The 25,265-nt window shown below is 41.9% G+C and overlaps 1 protein-coding gene across 1 annotated transcript in view; it reads right to left on the bottom strand.

Annotated features, from left to right (window-relative positions):
* Window positions 1-962: 962 nt before the first annotated feature.
* Window positions 963-25,265, bottom strand: part of tshz2 (teashirt zinc finger homeobox 2) — a 51,427-nt gene continuing 27,124 nt past the window's right edge. Inside the window, exon 2 of the mRNA XM_077612161.1 lies at window positions 963-5,333. Coding sequence (XP_077468287.1) covers window positions 2,311-5,333 — 3,023 coding nt within the window. The 3' untranslated portion in view covers window positions 963-2,310. The remainder of the gene's footprint in view (window positions 5,334-25,265) is intronic.

Here is a 25,265-nt window from a genome sequence, read left to right as displayed (position 1 = left end):
CGCCGCATCTAAACGCCATTATGTGGAGATGAGGAAGTATATTGTACAGTACAGCCTGGTTGTCCTTTATCTCACATTGCTTCTTACTGTGGGATTAAAGCATGTTCCTGTTCCCACAATTGAATTAGATGCATCCTGCAGCTCCATCATTTCCTAATAATGTCCTCAGAGAAAACGTGGTACTTCAAGTCCAGGGCAATATTCATCACTATTAGATGTTGTTTACACCATCGCCGTTTGCCATCGAGGCCGTTTTTACGACATTTGGGTGAGTCGTCAAATCGGGGCAAAGGAGGAGTCCATTTATTTCTGTGCAAATCGGAAACTAAAGAAAAAAAACTCCCAATAAATATTATGTGTTGGCGAAAGATTAAAAACAAGGCATTAAATTATAAGGGTGTTTTACAAGTAATAAAACACATTTGTCATGAAGGAATAGCAGTAGTCCTGTATCCTGAATACTGTCACTTGTCGCAACATTTTTTGGGGTTTCCCCTTGGTGTATCTTGATGGCCGTATTATATGAAAAAATAAATAAATAAAACACTTAGATTCATTGAATCTACTTAATCTCTTGCACGTTTAAAATTTCAAGTAATATATTTCATTCATTCCTTCAGATGTCTCATTTTTTTTAATGCCTGATTGGAATGGTGGTATTGTCTCTTTGTGTTTGCGTTGTGATTGGCTGGGGACCAGTTCCGTTCTTTTCGTCCAAGTCAGCTGTCGTCGGCTCCGCCTCTTTCCCTTCCTTGAAAAATATAAGTGGTTTACAAAATAGATGGGTACATAAAATATTTGTACTGAAAATCCAGCTGTATTGGACCGAATATACCACATTTAAAAAAATATTCATATGCCCCTTCTCGTTTACTTCATCATACACATGTTGAATATTTACAAGGTCTGGAAAAATATTACTGTAAAATAATTTGGATTATTCATATAAGCAGACCGAGAGGTGACAGTTAATGGAGTTATTTATAAAGTAGTCGAGGAAAAAACAAATACATCCAAAATAGAATACAGTACTGTATCTCTCTTATTTGCTGTCACGTCATAGCACGTTACATTTATCGTTTGATGTAAAAAAAAGGAAAAAAATGTTGAGCTATTAACGTGCTGCCACTGTCTTCTGTGATAACCGCTGAAGCTATCAAAGGTACAAATTCCACCATTGAAACATGCGTTGGTTAAAACCGTAATTGGTACAACATTGCATGCATTAACATTCAGTATAGTCATAGAAAAAAATAACCTGTCTTGCTTTATTCAATTTCTAGCTCATTTTTAATTCCTGGTGCCACTAAAGGTGTTTCAATCGATTAAAAGACAGAAAAGAAAACATGACAAGCCTGAAAGCACTGTTTCTTGCCTGTACAAAGCTATTAATGGAAGAACTTGGACAAAGAACTATGATTTTGCTGTCAATAAATCCATGGAAAACTGCTAGATCTCCGTTCTTAAATTAAATTCTTTTGAGCTATTTTGGTAGATATCATTATTCTGTATGTGTTTGACGCGAATCAAATTATATGCATCCAAACGCGTTCCTTTAGTGAATTAAAAATGAATTAGAAACAACAATGGTATTGATGTTTTATTTTTCCATGACTGTATATTTTTCAGTCAAAGAATAAAATAACAATGCAAGCTTTTATCAAATGTTAACTCTTTATTTCAATGAGTAAAAAAAGGTGCAGGGATCACAGATATCATTTGTCTTGCAGTTTATCCTCATTGCATGTGATTTTTTTTTTCATTTAAAACATAATTTACACATGGAAGAGTTTTGCTTTTGAAATGCTCGACTCAATTTTGAAACTTTTACAGAATCCAGATTGCTGATTAAACTTTAAAGTGCTTTCACTTGTTTCCTCTCTCGACTATTTTGCATCTATGTTGGCGACAGAAACCACGTTTACATAGAAATAGACTGTACAGATTTGCACCTGCCGCGCATGTATTCAGGTGTTCTGTATTCAAAAGCCGCAAAGTACAATTTTCATCTTTTAATCATCTTGCCTTGGAAATACAATTGAAACTTGACATATCATACAAATAATAAATAGTAGTCAAAGCCGTGGCTACGCATGCAAACATCAGCATTTATGTTTCTTCAAGCAGTAATAGAATCCATTACTGGTTATGCATCGGAGCAGGGTGCAAACATTTGTCGTAGTGTCTCCTAACGGTTCCTAACCAGTGTGTCTTTGCAGCCACTTCATCAAATATACAGTACTACACAACGCTAACTGGGAAAAACAGTTGAAATGTCCGACCCGTGTGTTAAAAGAGAAGTGTGAAAAACTATTCCTTGTCCATCTCCACGTACTGTGAATGGTTGTCAGGGGATTTGCTATGAGTTTTACTCAAGTGGAGTTTGACGGCGTGATTGCTGGCGAATGTCCGACAACACAGCTTGCATTTAAACTTGGAGTCAACGTCCTCCTCCGGGACCAACGTTTCCGAGGCCCGGACGCCGAGGACTTTCGGAAGCTCTGCCTCGTCCACCTTAATCTGATGCTCCACGGGCATTTTACACATGTCTTTGATTTGGAAGCCCAGATGGGACTCCAGGTGGGAGATGAAGCTGATTGGCGACCTGAACTGGGAAGCGCAGTCATTGCAGTAGAAGACCGGGTGGCCCGTGTCCATGTTCTTGAGGAATTTGGTGCCTCCCGTTTTACGCAACTGGTACTTGACGTTTGCTAACCAATGGCTTATGGTGGTCATGGAGAGTCCCGTGAATTTAGAGATGTGCATTCGCTCCTGGGGGCCAAGGTCAGAAAGGAGATACTTCCCCTCAGAGGTGAGGAAGAGGCTAGAGGCAAACTGAGCTTGAAGGATGAGAAGATGGCGAGGATTCCAGTTGGACTGGCGTCCTTTGCGCTTGTGGACGGAGTAGACCTCGGCAGACACGTCCTCGAAGCGCCGGACGTCCGATTCCAGTTTTACGGCCGGGAGCCTGGGTGCTACGGGGGGTTTTGGCGTGGTGGCTTTGGGAAGAACCTTAACCATGTCGGCGATGTCGGACAGCGCGTACTTCTGTGGCATCGGGGCGGATGGCTGGAGCAGCGAAGACTTGGGCTTGGCGTGTTTCGATTTAGTCAGGTCTATTGGTTGGTCAGCCGGTGCATAACGAAATGTCTCTTTCATCTTATTCCTCGGCGGATTAGCGAGCGCTAACGAGGGCTTGTCACCGCAATTGTTAGCATTAGCAAAAATAGACCGGATATGAGAAGATAGTTTGTCTGCTCGCAAGTGATCGTTCTTATTTGCCTTTCCCAAATGATTGTTCAGAACAGACTGCAGAGCACTTAGAGGGTTCACAGTGAGGAGATCCAGAGTGTCTTTGAGAGGCTCTGTGGCGCTAGCAGAAGGGCTGGGAGTTTTGCCCCTGTCAGAGAAATCCGGGCTCAGCTTCCCTTTGATCGGCTCGCTCACGTCGTTCCCACAGTCGGCATCGGGCTTTGAAGAGAAAGAGGAATCATCCTGACAATCGCTGTCATCTGTCTCCATCAGATCCAGCTTTACACTTTGACTGTCTTTGCCGTCACTAATCACAACCATTTCTTGTTTGATGTCCAAGTTTTTGTGAGAACCCTCGGGACTTTCGAGGCCCGTGGCACGGTGGTGCTTCCCCTTTGGGGCCAGCGACCTAAGCTTTTGGTTGAATGTATGCTTCAGCTGAGCAGGGGGTGACACAGCTGTGACAGGGGTGCTTTTGATAAGGCCAGAGATCTGATAGGCCGCGTGAATGCTTGGGTAGGCACTCCAACTCGGCGTCCCTGTTTGAGCTTTATTGATGGCAGAGGCCACTGTGTTGGCTAAAGATTTAAGAATGTCCCCCCCTCCACCAGAGTCCTGCTCTAGATCTTCCTCCCGGAGATAAGGGTACTTCAATTCCCCGTTTCCTGTCTTTTGATCTTCACTCTCTTGCTTGTCATCTTTTGCCTCCGTGTCTTCCATTTTTTCTGATGCGAGCTCGCCTTGGCTGTCCCTTTCACTGCTGACAGGCGAGACATTCTTAGGAGACAACTTTTCTCCCTCTTGCTCACTGGCATTGGGCTCAGCTAACCCCTGGATCTTCTCCACGGCCAGCGGGTCGAGTGCGAGCTGTTTACCTTTCTTAGAAGCAGAATTGGTAACCTTGATGAAATGCCCGGTCACCATCATATGTGTGGTGAGTTGCTGCAGGGTGTCATGGGAGCTTCCGCACTCCATGCACTTTAAAATCTGCGACTTGCAGGTCTCAAACTGCCATGTGTAACTAGCCCCATTCTGATAGCCATAGCGATTATTATTAGCATTGGAAACGGCACCAGCGCGTTGACTGTCGCTGTACCCGGAAACCCCAGTAGTGGAGTCGGGGGAGCATGGCCTGGCGGTTTCAAAGGCGCGCTTCTTTGCTGGTGGCAGTAGTTTGGGTGTGATGACTGGTATAGGCTCCTTTAAAGGCACTTTTTGGTAATGCTTCGTTTTGATCATATGGACGCTCAAATCTTGGAGTGAGTCGAAAGAGTGACCACAGAACATGCACTTCAGAACTTTTTGCGCGTCCTCTTTCCCTTCCAGATCATGCAAACTGCGTTTCCTCGATTTCGAGGAGGAGGCTGCCGAATTACCGTGTTTGCTGAGGTTGTTGTCCTGGTAGTGGCCACTCTTGCTCATGTGGACCGTCAACTCCACAATCGTGTCATATGCGGCACTGCAGTCCTTGCAGCGGAAGCGGCTGGCACCCGTGAATACTGAGCCGCAAGGTTTGCTGCTTTGTCGGTACAGGTGGACAGAACTGAAGAGGTTAGGTTTGGACATTGGCTTCTGGGAGGCTGTCGGTTGCAGCGTCTTTGACAGGGCATCCTGGTGCCAGTCGAACTCATTCTTGGCACTTCCATTAGTACTGTCACAGTTGGCTTTGCTGGTGCTTTTGCCTAATTTTAATTCCATTCCCACTCCTGTCCAGTAGGAATCTGAAAGAAAGTTTGCATATGCCGCCTTCATTTTCTGCAAGCTGTTGCCCGACTCATCTTTACGTTTAGAGCTATCATCATCCGGGTGGGGCTCACTCGGCGAGGAGGTCTTAAAGTCAGAAAGTCTGTCACATGTGTCGCTCAAATGCGACTCCAGCTCCGCCTCTTGGTTCGAGAGGAAGCTGGCGGGAGAGTTCTGGTTGCTGTAGCTGTTGGTGCTCTTGATGTCCAGCTCGCGGTCCTCAAGCACTTTTGGGCTCGCCTTCTCGGAGGATTCCTCTTCCGTCTGGGTGTCGTTCTCACCATCCTCCTCTATGATGGAGTCGTGCAGTTCGACGTCTTCGTCATCAGGCATGTATACTAAAACAACAAATCAAAGACATAGAGAAATTAATGACCTCTATTTTCATTCCTTTTTATTTTCCGATTTGTTTATCCTCAGTGGGGTTCGCGATTGCATCACAGGGCACAAAAAGACCTATTCACCCAGACCAAAAAAAATTGGAGGGGCTCATTAGCCTATAGCGCATGTTTGGGGGATATGGGAGCACCCCAGAGCACCCACATGAACAAGTTTGAAGGGAATCTCTTTTTGTTATGTTTTAATGGAGATTGTATGTTTAAACAAAAAAGGAATAAAAAGCTTCTTCCTTGCATGCCATGTTCAAATTTGCCCACTACTTTTTGTCAACTCTTCTCAGTCATGAAAATGACAAAATGTTTAGGGAAAAGTGTTACCGTGAGTTATATATATATCACACGTTAAAAAAAAATCAAAACTTATAATGTGAGGGAACTACTTAAGTGCATAAGGCATAAGAGAAGTCGTTTAATTGCACATAACGCTTATTGTAACGCACTTCAGGTTGTGAATTAGGTTCATTTTCCATCATGAATTAGGTGCTACTTTTGCAAAAGTTCATTCCTAATAAAGGAAAAATCCAGACACATTGTAAACAAAATTTGTGCCTTGGAAGACTGGCGCTGGACACAATGTCTTTACTAACACACTGCTGCACTATGTGATTCATGATGGCCCATCGACTGAGTGCTGCGTCCATGGCTTTTCAGGCCTCAACTTGATGTGTTTACAACAGTCATTGGCGAGTGAGTGACAAAAGCAAATTGATTCTTCTGAGGCCTGTTAACTGTTATTGCAAATGACCTATTCCAAAGTGATTAAGGAGGCAGGAAAGTGCCGTGAAAATGCGAGTCTTGTGCTTCTTAGTCCCATTTCTGCCTCCACCGTGGCCAACACAAAAATTTGACGTACTAATGCACACACCAGGCACAAATTAGAAGACGTTCGGGAAACATGACTTCAGCAGATGGTTTGTGAGCAGTTCGACATCAGGAAACTGATTTTGGTGACGGTGAAGCAGAATTATGTCGCAAATGTGAGCGATGATGAAGCGCAATGAAACTGTACATAAATAACAACTTTCGAGAGATTACGGGCAATCTGTCAGGTCTTTATATTCCCCCCGACAGCCTCATAAACAGTAATTACATCTTTCATTATTCACCTGTTCCTTCCCCCCAACTCATACTGCACAAACATTATTGCTTTCATTAACAGATAATTAAACAACAGTATTACTAATTGGCACGTTTCCCGTCACGCAATTGTGTCTGACTCAGCACGGAGATTTTACGCAGGAAAAAACATCTTCCATAAACGTCTGTCAACAAGATCAGGAACAGCATCCCTTTCAGGAGGCACTTTGCCCTAAATCAAGTTTGTCAGGCACAAATCAGAGATGTTTTCAACCTCACAGCCATGTGGGGAAAAATGTGCATTTTGGGAGAAAAAAAACTAACTTGGCAGATGTGCTCTCACTTAAAAATGAATGGGACATAACAGCCGTGTCCGGGTGCACTTATGCCTTTCTCGTGGTTAATATTTCCTCTCTCTGCCGAGCTGCGCTCGCCGGTCCCACATTGGGCAGCTCCAGGAATGGCTGGGCTTTTCGCTTTCTGAAAATAAAACTTTTCCCCTTTTTAAATCAATATTTCACAAGTGCCTCCAGAGAAAGCCTGGAGGTGAGTTGCTTGCCAACTAATGGACACAAGATGGAGATGTGCTTTGGACTTCTTGAACAAATATAGAGAATGCGGCATCATGAACACACACAAGAAGCCCCGAACACACTGTGACCTTGATCCATCGTAAAAGCGACATTTTGATTGGCCGGCCGACATCTGTGATGGCCTCTAAAACACCCTTGATGCTAAGGGAGTGCGGATGTATGTTTTATTTAGAGGCTAGAAAACACTGGCGGCTCTGACAAGCTCGACTGGCAAGAACAAACGTCAAAGTGGAGCTATTAGCGTTTTTTTTGGGCCACGGGGAAACTGAACAGTATGGCTAGTTTTTAAATTTCAAAAATTCCACTTAAGAATCCCTTTTTTGGGAAAAAGAAAGTGCATCCCCCAAGATAGTCTCGCCACTGTTACATCAAACTTAATATGAAGGTCCGTCTTATCACACTGGGAGGAATTGTGGAAGATTAACAGCTTCGCCTCTGCGTTTTTCTGTGTGCTCCTATCAGATGCCCAGAGTAGCAAACTTCCACAGGCACCAATTAACCTTCGGGCTGGCATTGACAGAATGTCTGACTTTTGCCTTTCACTTGACGTTTGTAACTCAAAATTTCCTTTGCAGTCTTTAATTTAAATTGGGATTCAAGGGCGAAAAAGCCTAGGGGTTTCAATTTACACACACTCGCGTACTATGTGCACACACAAACATAGATAAAGGCATTCAATTCAATAACCAGCCATTGAAAGAGGAGACATTTATTTCACACACAAATTGTTCTAATGAGTATATACCGTATTTTCACGACTATAAGGCGCACCGCATTATAAGGTGCACCCTCAATGAATGACACATTTTAATTTTTTTTCCATATATAAAGCACACTGGATTATAAGGCACCCTGTCTATTTTGGAGAAAATTTAAGACTTTTAAGTGCGCCTTATAGTTGTGAAAATACGGTAATCTTATTATTGTGAGTGTCGACAAGATTTACGATCCAACATCTGTCTTCCTTTCACTGGTATTTTCTGATAACTGACGACTGACGATGTATGTTTTGTAACACTCCGGTCCAGACCTTGTTGATGTTAACACCTGCCTAGTGACACCACCTTTTTTCTACCTCGATAAGGATTGCATTTGTTCAAGAGAGCTGATGCTGCACTCCACTATAGTTGAGGCACGGATTATATTGCAGCAATGACAAAAAAATGAGAGATGGAGGTTAATGCAGTTGCTAAAATTCAGTTTTCTGGCCATGTCAAGTCTTGGGCAGAGTCTCCAAGCTACAATGATTACTGCCAAATTCTATAATCTGGACTCACACTGACGATACATTTAAAAGAGAGATGGCAGGAACTCAGTAAAACTCCCCTACGACTCCCCCAAAAAGAGCCGTTACAATGTTTATAAAGAGAAAAAAAATACGTTGGTGTGGTTAAAGTGTTTTAAAAAAGGAAAACAAATGAAATCTGGAATTCCAAACTGCTACCTTCACAATAGCACAGCTCAAAAATCAATGTACCTCAAGATTAATGGCAGATTTTGTATCTATTGAGGAGCTTGTGTGTATCTTTCACAAACAGATACCAGGTTGAATTGCTTTTTTGTCGATTTAATAGGTCAAATTCTGCCATGCTGCGGGAAAACATTCAACTGTTCGGATTTTCACTGTACATCGTTAGCACAGATGGATGTCCCCATACACCGTATTTGTGGGAAATAAACACCTTTCTGAAGTTGGATAATGTCTTGTAAATCTGCTAACCCACTGCCTCAACCAAGTGTCACAGCTACTAAAAAAACAAACCTGAAAGTATAGACAAGCCGATAGCAACTCAAAGATTTGCCTCAAAATACTGCCACTGAAGAAAGAAGGCAACCTGACTACCTAGCTTGCAAAACAAGAAGCTGGCAGAGCTTACCAGAGATTTAGCATGTCATAAACCGCTGTTAAAGCCTCCAATCTGTGTCAACGCAAATTTATATATCTTCAGACTGAGATATGCAAAGGTCAAAAAAGCCGAGGTGTCCATCGTTAATCAAGCGACTGAAGTGTTTAGAACCTTTATCCGTGAAAGCAGGCGCTTGGCATAGGGAGGCCTAGATTTACAGAGGCAGCTGCCTGTTTGTCAGCCAACGCGCTCTTTTCCTCACGTCTACAGAAAGCAGCTAAGTGCTTCGGCCATACTAGATTACTTTTATAGCTGCATCCACCCAATGGCAGCGAGATGTCCAAGCCGATAGGTGAGAAAAGAATGCATTACCAAATAGTTAGTGTGCAACGTTAGCAAGTTCAGAGTGCTCGCTTGTCTTTTCCAGAGAGGACTCTCAGGATGTGTCAATCATTTGAGGAATTTCCTGTTTCAACACGCCGGCATGCAAGAATGGTTAACCCACCAAAGGTCAAAACGTACTTCATTAAATTAACAGTAGAAGTGCTTGTTACAGCTCTCAAGCATGAGACAGAACATTATGTTTTCAACTTTTTCAGTGTTGACAAAGTAAAATTTAACACTACTGATTATTGATTTTTGCTAAGTGTGTGAGAAATTAGTCCCTCGTGCACATTAGCGCCATGCAGGACAAGCGTGGGTGGCAATTTAAGACTTAACAAGTTCAAATCGTTAGCCAAACTCATTAAACAACACCAAATACTGGATTTTTAAGCATAATGTCAAGATTTTAAAAAATCTCAATAGCATTTATGTATTTGTACAATCTTATTAATTCATTCAGTTTTGTTCCGTGTTGGGCCGTGGGAGTGCTAGCGTGTGCGGTCGATTGGTCGCCGGTCTTTTGGTCGTGGTCTTTTGGTCGCCCGGACCGCGACAACGGGCGACCAAAAGACCGGCGACCAAAAGACCGACAACCAAAAGACCGGCGACAAAACAAGGTAAAACAACACGGTCTACGCATCAATAAAAGCCAAAAATGGCCATGAGCAGTTTCACTGAGCCGACGTGTGAGTGTATAAGAGTTTGTATGTACATGGGTTGTCCCTTTAAGAAGTTACGTCAGTCAGGGTCTTAACAAGTTCTCCAACAAAAACAATAAAAGTCCGTGAAATTTTGAGCTTTTCTTTAGCCTAATAATTACTAGGGCATTAAATATGACTAAATAGTAATTCGCAGTTTGTATTTAGGGAATTTGAGCAACGATTTAAATATTAATGATCAATAACCTTCCGGGCGACCAAAAGACCGGGGACCATAAGACCGGCGACCAAAAGATTGGCGACCAAAAGACCGGCGACCAATCGACCGTGTACCGGGTGCTAGAGCCTGTCCTAGCTAACTGTGGGTACACCCTGCATCGGTTGCCAGCCAATCGCAGAATCATAGTTTTTGACTAATCTGCAAAATATGTATATAGTTCTTCAATAAAACTAGGCGGAGACAGATAATATAAAGTCACATCAAAGACCGACAAGATAGCCCTTACTACAAAGACTGTGGACCATGAATCTGGTTTCAGGTCCAACATACCAAGTTGTATGCTTTACTGAAAAGAGAACAACATGCTGCAGCAGCACTTACAGTATATTCTGGTTCATTCATAGTTTCTATGACATACCGGTCGGTATTACTGTGTTTGCAACCCTTAATCCTCAACTACTGCCCCCCACATACAATCAACTCCCGCACCCGCAACCACACCCGTGAATCCTCTCAGGCTTTCTCAGGCTTCACTTTTGCTTCCCGCCAGTCGATATCTTTTTTTTTTTTTTTACTTCTTATTGATTGCTTAGCGGTGGGAGCGACCTAAGCAGGACTGTTATGACATTTCGAGATTTCCCGCTGTCCTTGCAACAATCAATTACATGTGCATGGCAATCAAAACCTCTTTGCAAAATGAACCTGCCCCGTGACATTTTCATCTTCTAGATTTATGCCACGTAAAAGCACAAGAAAAATGGCACCCGTGAATTTTCTGTGGGTTGCTCCCGTAACCATCACCCACTCCCTCACATGAAAGTACCAATTAATGATGTGTGTCAATTTCAAAAGACTTAAATTAAGTGTGGCAGGCTCAGTAAAAAGACAAAAAAAAGTTGGGTTGCAAACAAAGTTCAGGCATTCTTTTTGTGTGGAGAACAAGCAAAATAAAAGTCATGTCCTCAGTGAGCTATGATTAGAAGGCGGTGCACACCCGCCACAAGGTGCAAAATTTGACATCTTGATATCTGACGACGTGTGCGAATCACGATCAAACGGCGACGCTGTCAGACATGGCGATGACAGACTTGATGACACGCTTGACGTCTGAAGTTAATTCCGAATACAGTCTCAAAAATGCAGGCAAAAAAAAAAAGACAAAGTGTTAATTCCAAGCCCTGCAGCCATCTGTAAATATCTGTGAATGCTTTTCCTCGTCACCGTTTCCTGTCAGGAAACAGCTTGCTGCACGTGAGGACGCAGACAGAACAATCAAGCTCGGCTTGCCTCCTTTTGACAAAATATGTCTTCAGGTTAATTGACATCACCGGATGAAAAACTGTTTGATTTTCCTTTAAACAACAGTGTGTCATTACCTCCCTTCTGACCTATTATTTCCTTGCAAAAACTTGAGTCAAGCGGTTCTGATGGAGCCCTTGGGGGACTTCAACGACCCTGACATGCTACGACTGATCTTTTCAGGGATTTAGCTAGGGGGAGAGTGTGGCTATAAGCACTTTAGAGATGGGGGCAAGGACTTATTTTCTTTTGGATTTGTAAGACAATTAACTCTCACTGACCCTAGTGGCCAGTTAATTGCAATAATTCTGTAGTCATTGGTTAAGGTAGAACTACATATCAAAATTTCACAACATTGTGCAGATTGCAAATTTGCAGGTATTGTTCCTACATTACAAACATGCATGGTAAGCTATCTGATCACAATAAATTGTGTGATTGTGTGTGAGACTGGTTGTTTGTCAAGATGAGTGCCCTGCAATAGGCCTCCTGCTCATAGTTAGAAGCTGAACGTGTGCGGTCGATTGGTCGCCAGTCTTTTAGTCGCCGTCTTTTGGTCGCCGGTCTTTTGGTCGCCGGTCTTTTGGTCGCGGTCTTTTGGTCGCCCGGACCGCGACAACAGGCGACCAAAAGACCGGCGACCAAAAGACCGACGACCAAAAGACCGGCGACAAAACATGGTAAAACAACACGGTCTACGCATCAATAAAAGCCAACAATGGCCATGAGCAGTTTCACTGAGCCGACGTGTGAGTGTATAAGAGTTTGTATGTATACATGCATTGTCCCTTTAAGAAGGGGTCGGGGTCTTAACAAGTTCTCCAACAAAAAACAATAAAAGTCCGGGAAATTTGGAGCTTTTCTTTAGCCTAATAATTAATAGGGCATTAAGTATGACTAAATAGTAATTCACAGTTTGTATTTAGGGAATTTGAGCAACGATTTAAATGGTAATTATCAATAACCTTCCGAGCGACCAAAAGACCGGCGACCAAAAGATCGGCGACCAAAAGACCGGCGACCAATCGACCGTGTACCGAAGCTGAATGAATGAGACGAATGTGCCATTCAAATTCTACATCACTTGGCATTATTATCTTAAAATGATTTGAGAAACTACAGAATTATTATTGTTACACAGATGCCAACGTGTTAGCATTGCTAATAGAATTACAAAATTGACATTTTCAGATAAAAGGTTATATCTTACAGCAATAAAATACCGATTCAGTGAAAAATTTACAAAGATTATCTTTTCGGATTGCTATTTGACCAGTCATCTCAATTTAAAAATCTGCATGGTCACCACAATCCTCGCTGATCAAAGACACATTCATGTACTTCTCGTGCACATCCAGAAATAAGACCATAAAATGTCTTTAAACGAAGCATGCTTGTGCTGGTTTAGGCTTGAAAAAGGAGCAGTGTAGAAAAAGCCCATCTTGACTTCTGTATGCATGAAGGAGATGCTACTTTCAGCACATTACGCCCTCCACTAAACACAAGTTATTCATGCAGATAAATGCCTCGTTCTTGTACACCCTCAACCTGAATATTTGATGCCCTAATATAATCACATGGAAACTTACGGCTCAAAAGAGAACAACAGATTGTGAACGCAGCAAATGACGCTCAGATGGACCCGGAGCCAGATTAATACGATGGGATGGCGAACGCGACACCATCTCCTGCCATCTGCTTCTTCATTTGGCCAAAAAGGATCACAATAATTAGGGCAATTAATCAAAAAAATGTTTTCACGTTGCCACATTCCAAAAGTTTAAAAACAAAAAAATGGAGTATATCTAACGCTAATGAGCAAATTTGACCAGCCTCCCCTCAGCTCTTAATGCCATATATTTCTGCATACCCCCCCTTTTGATGATAGAACATTCCACATGGTTCGGCCCAAAAGCCTAATTGGAAGAGAACTGTCCGAGAGCGGCACAATCTGCTCCTGAGAAGCGGGAGTCATCACTTTGAACCAGCCATGGATGCATCACGTGAGGTTGCACCGACCAGATCCAGACGCTAGTCATGCACTAGCCTACACACACACACACACACACTTACACACCAGCATGGTATATATGCATATTTTGACACACGTCCATAATGTCCCTGTGCTGAGATTCTTCAATTTAATGCATAATCGACCAGAAGAATAGTGCTCTTTATGTTCTAACGTCATTTAAAAATATATATTAAAATAAAAAGAGACTGCATAGAGATCATTTTATCCTAACAACACAGCTTTTGAAATGGATCCAACTCAAACTGATATCAATGTATTGGACACACATAAACTTTGTATTGAATGAACAACAAAGAACCAAATGTAGGAAATAATAATAATAATAATAATGAGCCCCCGAGGAGAAATCCAATCAATTATCTTATTTATCTTATTTTATTTAACATCTCGAGTACTGACATAGCACACATACATGCTATAATAATATGTTTCCTATTAGATCCAATCACGTTTACATATATTCAGCACTCTTATGCCTTCAATCTTGCTCAATGTGATATTGGCATTTTTCTGCCCACGGATTATGATAAATTGGAGCGCTATGCTTTTACCGGTGGAGACAAAGTAAGGCAAGATTCTTAATTAATTTTCAGGCATTGAGTATATCAACAAAAAAGCACATTGTGAGAGAGGATAAGTTGCCCTAAAAAAAAAATTCCAACTAGAATAGTTTTTTTTCCCCTTTTTCCAGACAGCAGCCACAAGAAGCGAGAAGTACCACAACTATCAGGTGCGCAAAAGGGGACGGTTATTGATAAACATTTATACCATTTAAATATTATTTACATGTAATCATCGCTGATTTTTGATAGCTAGACACAATTTTGGTATTATCACGTGATGAGTGCATGTTACAAATCCTTAAGATTCATACAATTAAAAAATTTAGACACTGTGAGTGCGGTGAGTACCACCGGAGCCCGCCAAGCTGAGCGGGGTTGGGGTGCAAGATGTCAGCATGATATGTACGCCCACTTAAACACTGTATTACAGCTCCGTGTATATTGTCATGATTTTTAGAGCATCCCTTTGCCCACCCGAGCCCCCTATAGACCCCTGGTAGGGCCCCCTACAGGAAGTGTGTGCTATCTCCTTTACAAAAGTACTAGACAATCTGGTGCCGACCCAAATCAGGTTTGTTGGGCTATCGGAAAACAACTAATACCAACGCATTTATCTGCGAACAGGCAAAGATAAAGAAAAAAATTATCTTCACAAGCTTGCAGGAAGTGAGGAAGCCAAAACGCTCTAGTGCAAGGGTGTCAGACTTGGGTTGGTTCGCGGGCCGTTTTAATGTCAACTCGATTTCATGTGGGCCGGACCATTTTAGATATAATATTTAGATTTTTTTTAAATAAATGGATTAAAAGAACTGGATTAAAAGCCCTGAGTATTCAGTTTTTAATAGATCTAAAACAATGTTTATTTTAGCTTTTTTTAAATATATTTTTTGATTTTACAAAATGATTTTTTAACTAAAAACAGAAAAAAATGATTAAAAACTACAATTAATGATTTAAAAGGGGGAAAATCAGGAAATTTAATATACATCTATACTCTTCATTTTAATTTGATCCTAAAACAGAAAGCTTTTTTTCAATATATTTTTAGATTTTACAAAATGATTTTTGAACTAAAAACACAGAAAAAATGGATTAAAAAATTACAATTATTGATTTAAAAGGGGGAAAATCAGGAAATTTAATATACATCCATACCTCTCTTTGATCCAAAAACAGAAAGTCGGCACTCATGATTTACTTTCTCGGGCCGCACAAAATGATGCGGCGGGCCAGATTTGGCCCCCGGGCCGCCACTTTGACACCTGTGCTCTAGTGTATATTTGTCAGATTATGGGTGATTTTTTTCCCCCGCCCAACCTTGGCTGATCCACTGAGTCAGCCTCTCATTTCCAGTCTATTGGCTTAACCGGGCCGGCCATGCTTGTGACACGGCTCCTCCGCAGAAACATGATGAGGTTCGATACTTTCTTTCCGCAGAACAGCACTTTACCCCTCGTTCACCCTTATCAGAGTAGGGGAGCCATCATCTCGCCGCACGCCACTCAAAAAGTGGCGCGCATATTGGAGCTGACCGCTCCAGCAAACAGGGCGGCGCTAATAAAAGAGCATCCTGCTCCCCTTCAGATTTCCCTGATGGAGTGTCAGTCAGGAATGTTTGCGTGGCGACCGCCAGGGAAGTGGGCAGCCGTTTAAAGGACCTCGCAACACATGAGGCCTTTGTTCTGGTTAGGAGACACTGAACGCCTCATTTCACTCACTGTGTGAACGATGAGAGATGAGCATGCACACTAACGCTGTGCTACATCCCCAAAAACTGCCTTCTTTTTTTCCAATCCAGCGCCATTGCTACACATTCTACATGAAGACAGTCCACAAAAATAACGTCAACTCTCCAATACAATTTGGGAATTGCGGCATTTGTAGAACTATAATGTTGGGCATGTTTGAAAGGTTTTAATGTGAAATTTGAGTTCAGACCTTTCTGCATAAACTTGACATACAATAGGTTTTCTCAATTTTGTTGAAGGTTTTAAATTGAACAGATGTTGCGAATATGTGAATAAAAGGTTGTTTTTCTATGAGTGTGATTGGCAGACGACTAGTCTAGAGCGTGTATCTCTCTCCGTGCATTGATTAGCCAATCAGCTCTTTTGCACAATAACATGTTTTGAAGACACACAATGACAATTGAAGAGTAAATTGCATGTTTTTTTTCCTAGAAATTGTGGACACGCGATTAAATTCCATATCTCAAATTATTATTGCGGGACAGAAAATGTATGAATGAATGTATCCCAAATTATCTTGGAGTTTTAGTGTTCCTTAAAGTGTATTTTTCCTGATGTCTAGGAGATTGCTATTACATTTATAAGATGCAATTTATTTTCATTTATTTTCAGCTAACTGGATTCCATTATAATAGTTGATATTCCAATTTCAACACTTGCTCTAAATGGCCGTTGGACAAGCAGGTGTATCCATAGGTACCTCGTGAGCGTTGGCAAGGCATGTGGTGTCTTTGACGGTACACGGTCGATTGGTCGCCGGTCTTTTGGTCGCACGGAAGGTTATTGATAATCACCATTTAAATCGTTGCTCAAATTCCCTAAATACAAACTGCGAATTACTATTTAGTCATACTTAATGCCCTTGTAATTATTAGGCTAAAGAAAAGCTCCAAATTTCCCGGACTTTTATTGTTTTTTGCTGGAGAACTTGTTAAGACCCTGACTGACATAGCTTCTTAAAGGGACAACGCATGTACATACAAACTTATAAACTCACATGTCGGCTCAGTGAAACTGCTCATGGCCATTGTTGGCTTTTATTGATGTGTTTTGTCGCCGGTCTTTTGGTCGTCGGTCTTTTGGTCGCCGGTCTTTTGGTCGCCCGTTGTCGCGGTCCGGGCGACCAATCGACCGCACACGGTCTTTGACATATCGCAAAGACGTGGACTACTGTTGTTCTTAAATGACACGTAGCTTTGCTACTGGCTGACATCGAACCTTTTTTTAACATGAGCAAGTCAAATAGCTGTTTAATTGCACTTTTAAGCTCTCATCTAATTGGTCTCATTTTACTGCATAAAACATGATGAATAAAGGTAGCCTTCTGTTTTACTTCTTTGGTCAAACACATCCATGTGCAAGGCCTCCTGTTAGGAACAGAGATTGTTGTCTCGTTATTTTAAAGAAACGCCGTCCTGGGCACAACGGGCGCTCTACTACCTCATCCCTGGCACAGTAAGGGGGCATGCTGTGCGTACTTCAAACCATATAGTCATAGAAAAATGAAATGTAAAAAGCTCAACATACTACAAGTTCAAAAATGGTGACTAATTGTCCCAATGACAATGACAAAGGCTCTTAAAAATCACTGAATAAGAAAATGTTGAAGCAATCAAGTTTTTTTACCGATGGATCAGTAATAATCCCATCTTGCACGCCCTTGTGAAGTCACTTGTTATTTCATTAAGTGGACCCCCTTTCTTTCCCAATGGGATCTTTAAAAACTCCCCCTGAGAGCACTCTCTCCCGGCAACATCAACTTCATGTGAACCCAAAACAATGACCTGCCCTCCCCCAAAAAAAGTGCTTTCCATCAAGGTCGGTCTGATGAATGTGATAGTGCAGCTGTGTGTATCCTATTAAAAACAATCTGCATGTGTCTACTCCTCCTGTCTCCCTTTTTTTACGAGGCTGTTGGATGTGCTCCAGCCACAGCTTTCCTCATACAAGCACTTTTTAGTTTTCAGCAAAGGGAGGCACTTTTTTTTAACATTCCCACTTCATTAATAGTAGATTGCCACTTTTTCCCTTCATTAAATACAATGAGGAGGCTGTGGAAGGAAGGAAGGAAGGAAGGTACAGCTGCAAGTGTGTGTCGGCCTGTTGATTCTTACAGGAGAAAAATGCAGAAAGACATTGAATATAGATTTTCATAAGAGCGCCCCCCCATAAAATGATCATGTCTAGTGCAAAATCTCAATAGGGCTTTGTCATTGTGACAGTCCCATTTAACAAGGCTTCCCAAATAAAGGTGTTGGCAGGCAGCAGTTTGATATTTCCCCTTTTTCAAAACAGGCCATTCATTGTGTGTGGGTATTCAGCAGTGTTGATTGGAACAGAGAATAAAAAATAAGAAAAAAAACACAATAAATCTGGGCATTTGGGGGCAACACATCAGCCATTGTCAGTCACTCCAACTATTTTTGTTTCCAAAGCTTCTTGAAAAACTACTGGTTTGGAATTAATTAGGAAAAGTTGAAGCTGTTGCAAAGTTCATGCAATAATCAATTAGCTGGAACTGTTTACTGTATTTTAAAAATATAAATGATATAAGTTGCACTTGAGTACAAGTCGCAGGTCCATTCAAACTGGACGGGATGTGACCTTTTATACTTTTATACTACTATTTATTTTAATTTTTTTAATGTATTTTTTTAATTTTTTTTTACTGGGAAAACACACTTTGAAAAGCTTGGCGTAGCACCACCAATTTAGTTATACACAGATGTTTATGATGACAATAAAGGCTTTTGAATTTGAATTTGACTACGAAAAAGGTGTTACTTATACTCCGGAAAATACTGCATACACCTTTGTCTGACCAAGGATTTTAGGTCCACTACAGACCTTTGCTGACCAATTTACTTTGATGAAGAAGACCAACAATACAATATAGAAGCGATATAAGCTTTGCATTTTTTATTTGATCAACTAAATCAAATGGCAGTCATTAATCTAAGAATTACCTTGACTTAAACTGCAAATACTTTGATCACATTTTTAGCTGGTTCAGGTTTGATATGCATCATGAAAAGATTTGAGGAATAAGTGTTCATCATTACACACCTGACAAGGGTACACGGTTGATTGGTCGTCGGTCTTTTGGTCACCCGGAAGGTAAGTGATAATTACCATTTAAATTGTTGCTCAAATTCCCTAAATACAAACTGCGAATATCTATTTAGTCATACTTAATGCCCTATTAATTATTAGGCTAAAGAAAAGCTCCAAATTTCCCGGACTTTTATTGTTTTTTGTTGGAGAACTTGTTAAGACCCTGACTGACGTAGCTTCTTAAAGGGACAACGCATGTACATACAAACTCTTATACACTCAGTGAAACTGCTCATGGCCATTGTTGGCTTTTATTGATGCGTAGACCGTGTTGTTTTACCTTGTTTTGTCGCCGGTCTTTTGGTCGTCGGTCTTTTGGTCGCCGGTCTTTTGGTCGCCGGTTGTCGCGGTCCGGGCGACCAAAAGACAGCGACCAAAAGACCGGCGACCAAAAGACGGCGACCAAAAGACCGACGACCAATCGACTGCACACGCCTGACAAGAGATGCATTACATATTCAGACAACATACAAGGATTGCTGTAAAAAGATAAGTCATTAAAATAACAAGCTTTTAGAGCAGGTCTAAAACACTAGAAGACTGAACCCACCTAGGTTGAAAAATGGATGCCACTTTGTCTTCCCTCGCAATATACAGTGCGCAATACACACCAAGTTCATAATATATGTGTAATTCTTAATCTCATGGGGCTACAACATATTTTCACTAGCTTGCTGTGGAGGTCTTGGCTTTGCAACAAGAGGCTTAGCCTCCAACTTAGCTTTCAAACCAACAGTCCTGGCCGTAAACACGTGGCAGCTCTTCAAATGTCACCACTAGAAGTCAGTGGCACAACAATATTTTCCCTATGTGACATTTGCTAGGTAAGAGAGGAGGAGTAGGTCGTGGACTTTTCTTCTTTGTTCACGGCACGAGAGGAGAGTCGTTAATTTATTGAAAAGAAGGTAGGCGGACGAAGCAGCGGCACGGAACTGATACCTTGCACGGCTGTAGATTGTGCACGGAGGGAGGGGGCGGAGGGATGAGGCTGGTAACCGGGGGGTTCGGGGGGCGAGGGGTTGTGCCGACCAGTGCGACAGAGGAACGCTTAATGGAAATGAGTGACAGGCTTTCAGAATGATTTACAACGGGTGGCGCTGCGGCAGAGGCGGCACTTGATGGATGATACTGAAAGACGGAGACGAACCATAAATCATGTCTGGGTATCATTGACAGAGATAAAGGAGGGCGAGAAAAAGCAACGGCATTGACGTTCATTCTTCCAATAATGTACATTGACGAGTTACACTACGGAGCCTTAATTAAAAAGTGAACATGGGTTCCCCCAGCAACCCCCAACTGCCTCACACCCCCACACCACCACTGCCCCATGGTCCCTCAACACTCCCCCTCCGGTTGTCCTCCCCCAGCCTTCTGTATTGCCTTATCAATGGTAATTAAAGATGCAGCATCCTTGGCCCAAAGACACTTCCGCCACGCAAGATTAATGCCGTGCCAAAAGATAATGTCCATAGCACTTCCTCCCTAAACAAGATCTGACCCAATTGTTTATACGGTTTTGCATAGAGCTTCATTGTTTCATCCAGGCTGCACGCTACTAAAATGTTTTCAGTCTTGGAAAACGAATCATATTTTAGACTAACTTAATTTATTTAACGCATATATGCATGCACAACGGGAGTCGGTGTCATTGGCGACGACGGTAACGGAAATATTTTGTTGAAGAACATTTTTTTTCGGGATAATGACGCAAGGGCGAAGAGCTAAAAATTTGTTTTGGATGACTGTAACATTCTAAGACGATTGCAGACCTTTCAACTTATACGTTTTTTGGATCATTTCAAATTGTGTATGCCATATAACAACTTTGTTACGGGATTTTTTTTTAAAGTCCCTTGTTTTGTAAAACCGATCGCATTTTGCCTCTAATCCGGATCGTCTCGGTCACTGATAGCAAATGAAAAGGCCATCGTCAACTGCTAATATTGTCATGCTTTAAGCATTATACGCGCACACTCATTCCCCTTTCACACATGTCTTTTCACTATATAACTATAGCGCATCAGCAAGCAATGCACCCTGATAGTCAAGTTGTCAGCGACATCTACAGACTCTTGAATTTAGTGAATACTGATTGGGCCCCCCGTCCACTTTGGGAGAAAATTTTAGATTTTTAAGTGCGCCCTACGTGAATAAATATGTGGCGCGTTGCATTTGTACTTTTTTTTATTGCTTAATAAGGGGAATTGTAATCATTAATAAGGGGAGCAATTGGCCGGGGTTGACAGGTATGCGATTGTCGTGACGAGATGAAAGTTTCTGTCGTATGTTCACAATGCCTGACATTTGTTTATTGTATGAGTAGTAGCAGTAGTAACATTAACGTCGTGACCGGACGTTTCGTCGAAAGACGTTTGGTCCCCGGACGTTTGGTCGACCGGACTTTTGGTCCCCGGACGTTTGGTCGACCGGACGTTTGGTAGAATGGACGTGCCGTCGACCGGACGTTTGGTCGCCGGGTTCGCTCGCTGTCAAATTATGAGAGAGAGAGAGAGACAGAGAGTTTACTGTTGAAAGCGAGCAACCAGGTAATCTCTTGCTCTCAAAATTATAATCATGAGAGAGAGAGAGAGTCCGTTCTACCAAACGTCCGGTCGACCAAACATCCGAGGACCAAACGTCTTTCGACGAAATGTCCGAGTGCCCATTAACGTCGGCAATGGATGGATAAAAATAACCAAAAGGCCAGCTCTGCCCAACCTCTAACAAAAAGCAAACTTGTACATTATCTCAGCCTAAGTTGCATGCCTTTCCATTGCTGAGCGTGCCATCTGTCAATGGCTAAATGAGTGCCCCCATTTCTTTCATTCTTTTCATGCATTCACGTCTTGTACTGTTTGCACATTGTTCACTGGCCACAATGTTTTTGCATGAGGGGTTTATGGAGAAGAGCGCGGAAATGCGTTAGCCTATCTGATGTCTTTTCTTAAAATAAACAAATGCACAAGTAGTGCCTCCATCTTCGCACCGGGCTCCTCTTAAAGATGGCGTCAGAGCGCCTTGAGTGCAGATGGCACCTGGATAAACTGGAGGAGCCCTGCAGGAGCCAGAATGAGTGGCATTTCACATCAGCTGAGCTCGCTTTACGTGCACACAATAGAGCAATGAGGTGAAAGTAATCCTAAACATCTGTCTGCTGAGTCCTACACGCACAGGCCGTTTGTTCAAGTTCTAGGAAAGACACTCGAACGTGGGGGTGGGGTTGATGGAGGGGCTGTTAGAGACGATATCAGTTCATGCTCTAGCCTCCAGAGGGATTAAGCTTCTGATGTCCCTCCTCGCTCTGTTCTAACAAACAAAACGTGCATCCGTTGAAGCATACTTGAATAAAAAATGCATAAGGACAAGCCGAATGAATCAACCAAAATTGATTTTTGTCCATCAAGATTCTTGTCAATCATGTGACTGGAGGATCGATGTAACAATTGCATCAGATTGATGGAACCAAATTTGATTTGGAACCACCAAAATTGACATATAATTGGAAATATGAATGAATATTTGAGTGACATGTCTGAGCCTGACAAAATGAACTGGGCTTCATTTTTAAAAAACAAATGTTTAACAATTCCCAAAACAGATCTCAGATCATGAATAATTTCTAAAAACGTATAAAGTGATCCAATTTGCTTTCAAATTGGTGTATTTGCATTAATTCATCATAAAGCCATACTAAAATGAAAAAAAGTAGAAATATAACATTAGAACGATAATATTAATCTGACAATGGATTTCAAGGAGGAATAATAATGATTCTTACAAATTTGAACATGTTGCAGACTGAAAAAATAAATATATAGGTATGTTTCAATATAAATAGAATGGCGTTTTTCTGTGGATAAAAACAACAGTGGAGCAATAATTTGTCTTTGATTTCATTCAGACAGAGTGGGCTTGTGTGCTATGAGAAGAGATCCAGAAAGGGGGAAATAGTTCTCCCGCCATCCCGCTGTGAGCAGACATGTTGGCAGACCGGAATGAAAATGAATAGACAATGGCCATCGAGCGTTGAGAATCTGTGCTGATACAATCAGACCTGTGTGTGAGTGTGTGCGCATTAAAGAAATCATTCCCATTTGAAGGCTTGAAGTTGCTTGGTTCATGTTTGATCGCATCCCTACATCAAAAAACACTTTGATAGACAAGGCAAATAATAAGGTGTCAATCAAACGTCTTACTTTCTTGTATTTTGTTTTATTTCTTTTTCTCGTTACTTTTGGTTGCTCAAAACACTCAAACCCAAGTCCCTCATCGACTGTTGAGCTCAGCGAGTCAAAGGTCTGCAAAGTAATGAAGTCCTCCAAGTCATTAGCACACTGCAGTTCCTGCTGATGTTTAACTGTCTTAAAAGATGATCCATACTGTAATAGAGCTAGCTCTGACGCTGGCTCAGGGCCCAAAATGGGAACTGCTCAAATTCTCAAGGGATACGGGAACACTTTTGCGGCACTTTCTTGAATTTTTGACCTTTTAAAGTGCAGGGTTCCTGGGTTTGCAACAGTTAAGCTCGTGATATTATGAGATTATAATAAAAATAGCTCCAAAGGAAGACTTCATTTTCAATTTTACTGTTAATATTTGCATGCATTTATTTCCGCCTGAATCAGTATCTTTAGTGATACCATATGTTCCCTTTTCACTTAAAAATGGAACTCTGTCATCCACTGATCTTCAGATTTATAATCATGTGAGATATTACTTTGTAGGGTTTGCAATGAGAAGCTCGGGGTTTGTTTGAAGATTAGATATAAATAAATAAAGTCTTTTAGTGTGGTTTATTTTGTGTTTGTCTTTCAAATGTTCAGGAAGTGGAACTGATTGTTATGTAGTAACATGTCTCCAGGGGCTTCTTCCTAGGCAACAAATACGTAACCAATAACAATAGAAGAAGGGAATGCACACCGGACACTCTAGCGAGCTATGTTTAGTCTTAATGTGACAAGACTCCAAAGCAGATCTTCTCATATGTTAGGGCGGCCCAATTTGGGTGGTGTGGTGCAATGTTTGGGGTGTTTGGTAAACCGGGAGAACATGAATTTGTGCCGCATTAGAAAAAAGTGTGACGACACATCCATTGCATTAAAGATGGCCGTGAAGCTCTCATTGTCAGATGATGCGCAGGAATTACTATTTGCTGTTTGTGAAGAGTTTTTATGAATTGAACTCGGTTGGCTAGGAGGCACTCGGACGTTTCGTCGAAAGACGTTTGGTCCCCGGACGTTTGGTTGACCGGACGTTTGGTCGACCGGACGTTTGGTCGACCGGACGTTTGGTAGAACGGACGTTTGGTAGAACGGACGTTTGGTAGAACGGACGTTTGGTAGAACGGACGTTTGGTAGAACGGACGTTTGGTAGAACGGACGTTTGGTAGAACGGACGTTTGGTAGAACGGACGTTTGGTAGAACGGACGTTTGGTAGAACGGACGTTTGGTAGAACGGACGTTTGGTAGAACGGACGTTTGGTAGAACGGACGTTTGGTAGAACGGACGCTTGGTAGAACGGACGCTTGGTAGAACGGACGTTTGGTAGAAAGGACGTTTGGTCGCCGGGTTGTTACTGTTGAAATCAGCTCTCAAAATTATAATCATGAGAGAGAGAGTTTAATATCTAAATATCTAATATCAAAATATCAACAGTAAACTCTCTGTCATAATTTGACAGCGAGCGAACCCGGCGACCAAACGTCCGTTCTACCAAACGTCTGTTCTACCAAACGTCCGTTCTACCAAACGTCCGGTCGACCAAACGTCTGGTCGACCAAACGTCCAGGGACCAAACGTCTGGGCACCAAACGTCTTTCGACGAAACGTCCGGGCACCAAACGTCTTTCGACGAAACGTCCGGTCACGGGCTAGGATAAGCTAAAGCACCTCCGCAACCGTTGTGTGGATAAGCAGTATGGAAAATGAATGACTGGAAAGAATGCGCAAAGAGAGGGATCTATTGAGACAAAAAAAATTCAGCCTGTAGCTAACCTGATGAAATATGACGGATCTTATGTAGCACTCCGCTTCACTGGGACTATGGCAGGAGACGAGGGAAGACCTGGTGTATTTACTGTGTTATAAACTGTAGGCAGTAGACAGCACGAGGTCAAATAAAGGAAAGCGTCACTTACAGTTACTACTCTGCAAGCACGCTCATAAGCCACTTGAGTTTTTTTTCCCAGCATTTTTATCCGGACAAATCAGAGGTTCAACACAGAAACAGATTGTTTTGTGTGGGTATGAGAGGATTTATTGTATACAATAAAATGTTGGTTTTGACATCTAGGCATTCTAATTCAAAGCATGTTTCTGGTCGTAAAAG

The sequence above is a fragment of the Stigmatopora argus genome, chromosome 1, assembly GCF_051989625.1.
Source record: "Stigmatopora argus isolate UIUO_Sarg chromosome 1, RoL_Sarg_1.0, whole genome shotgun sequence".
Classification (NCBI taxonomy): domain Eukaryota; kingdom Metazoa; phylum Chordata; class Actinopteri; order Syngnathiformes; family Syngnathidae; genus Stigmatopora; species Stigmatopora argus.
The sequence above is the reverse complement of the archived record's forward strand: the minus strand, read 5'-3'. Positions and strand labels throughout refer to the sequence as shown.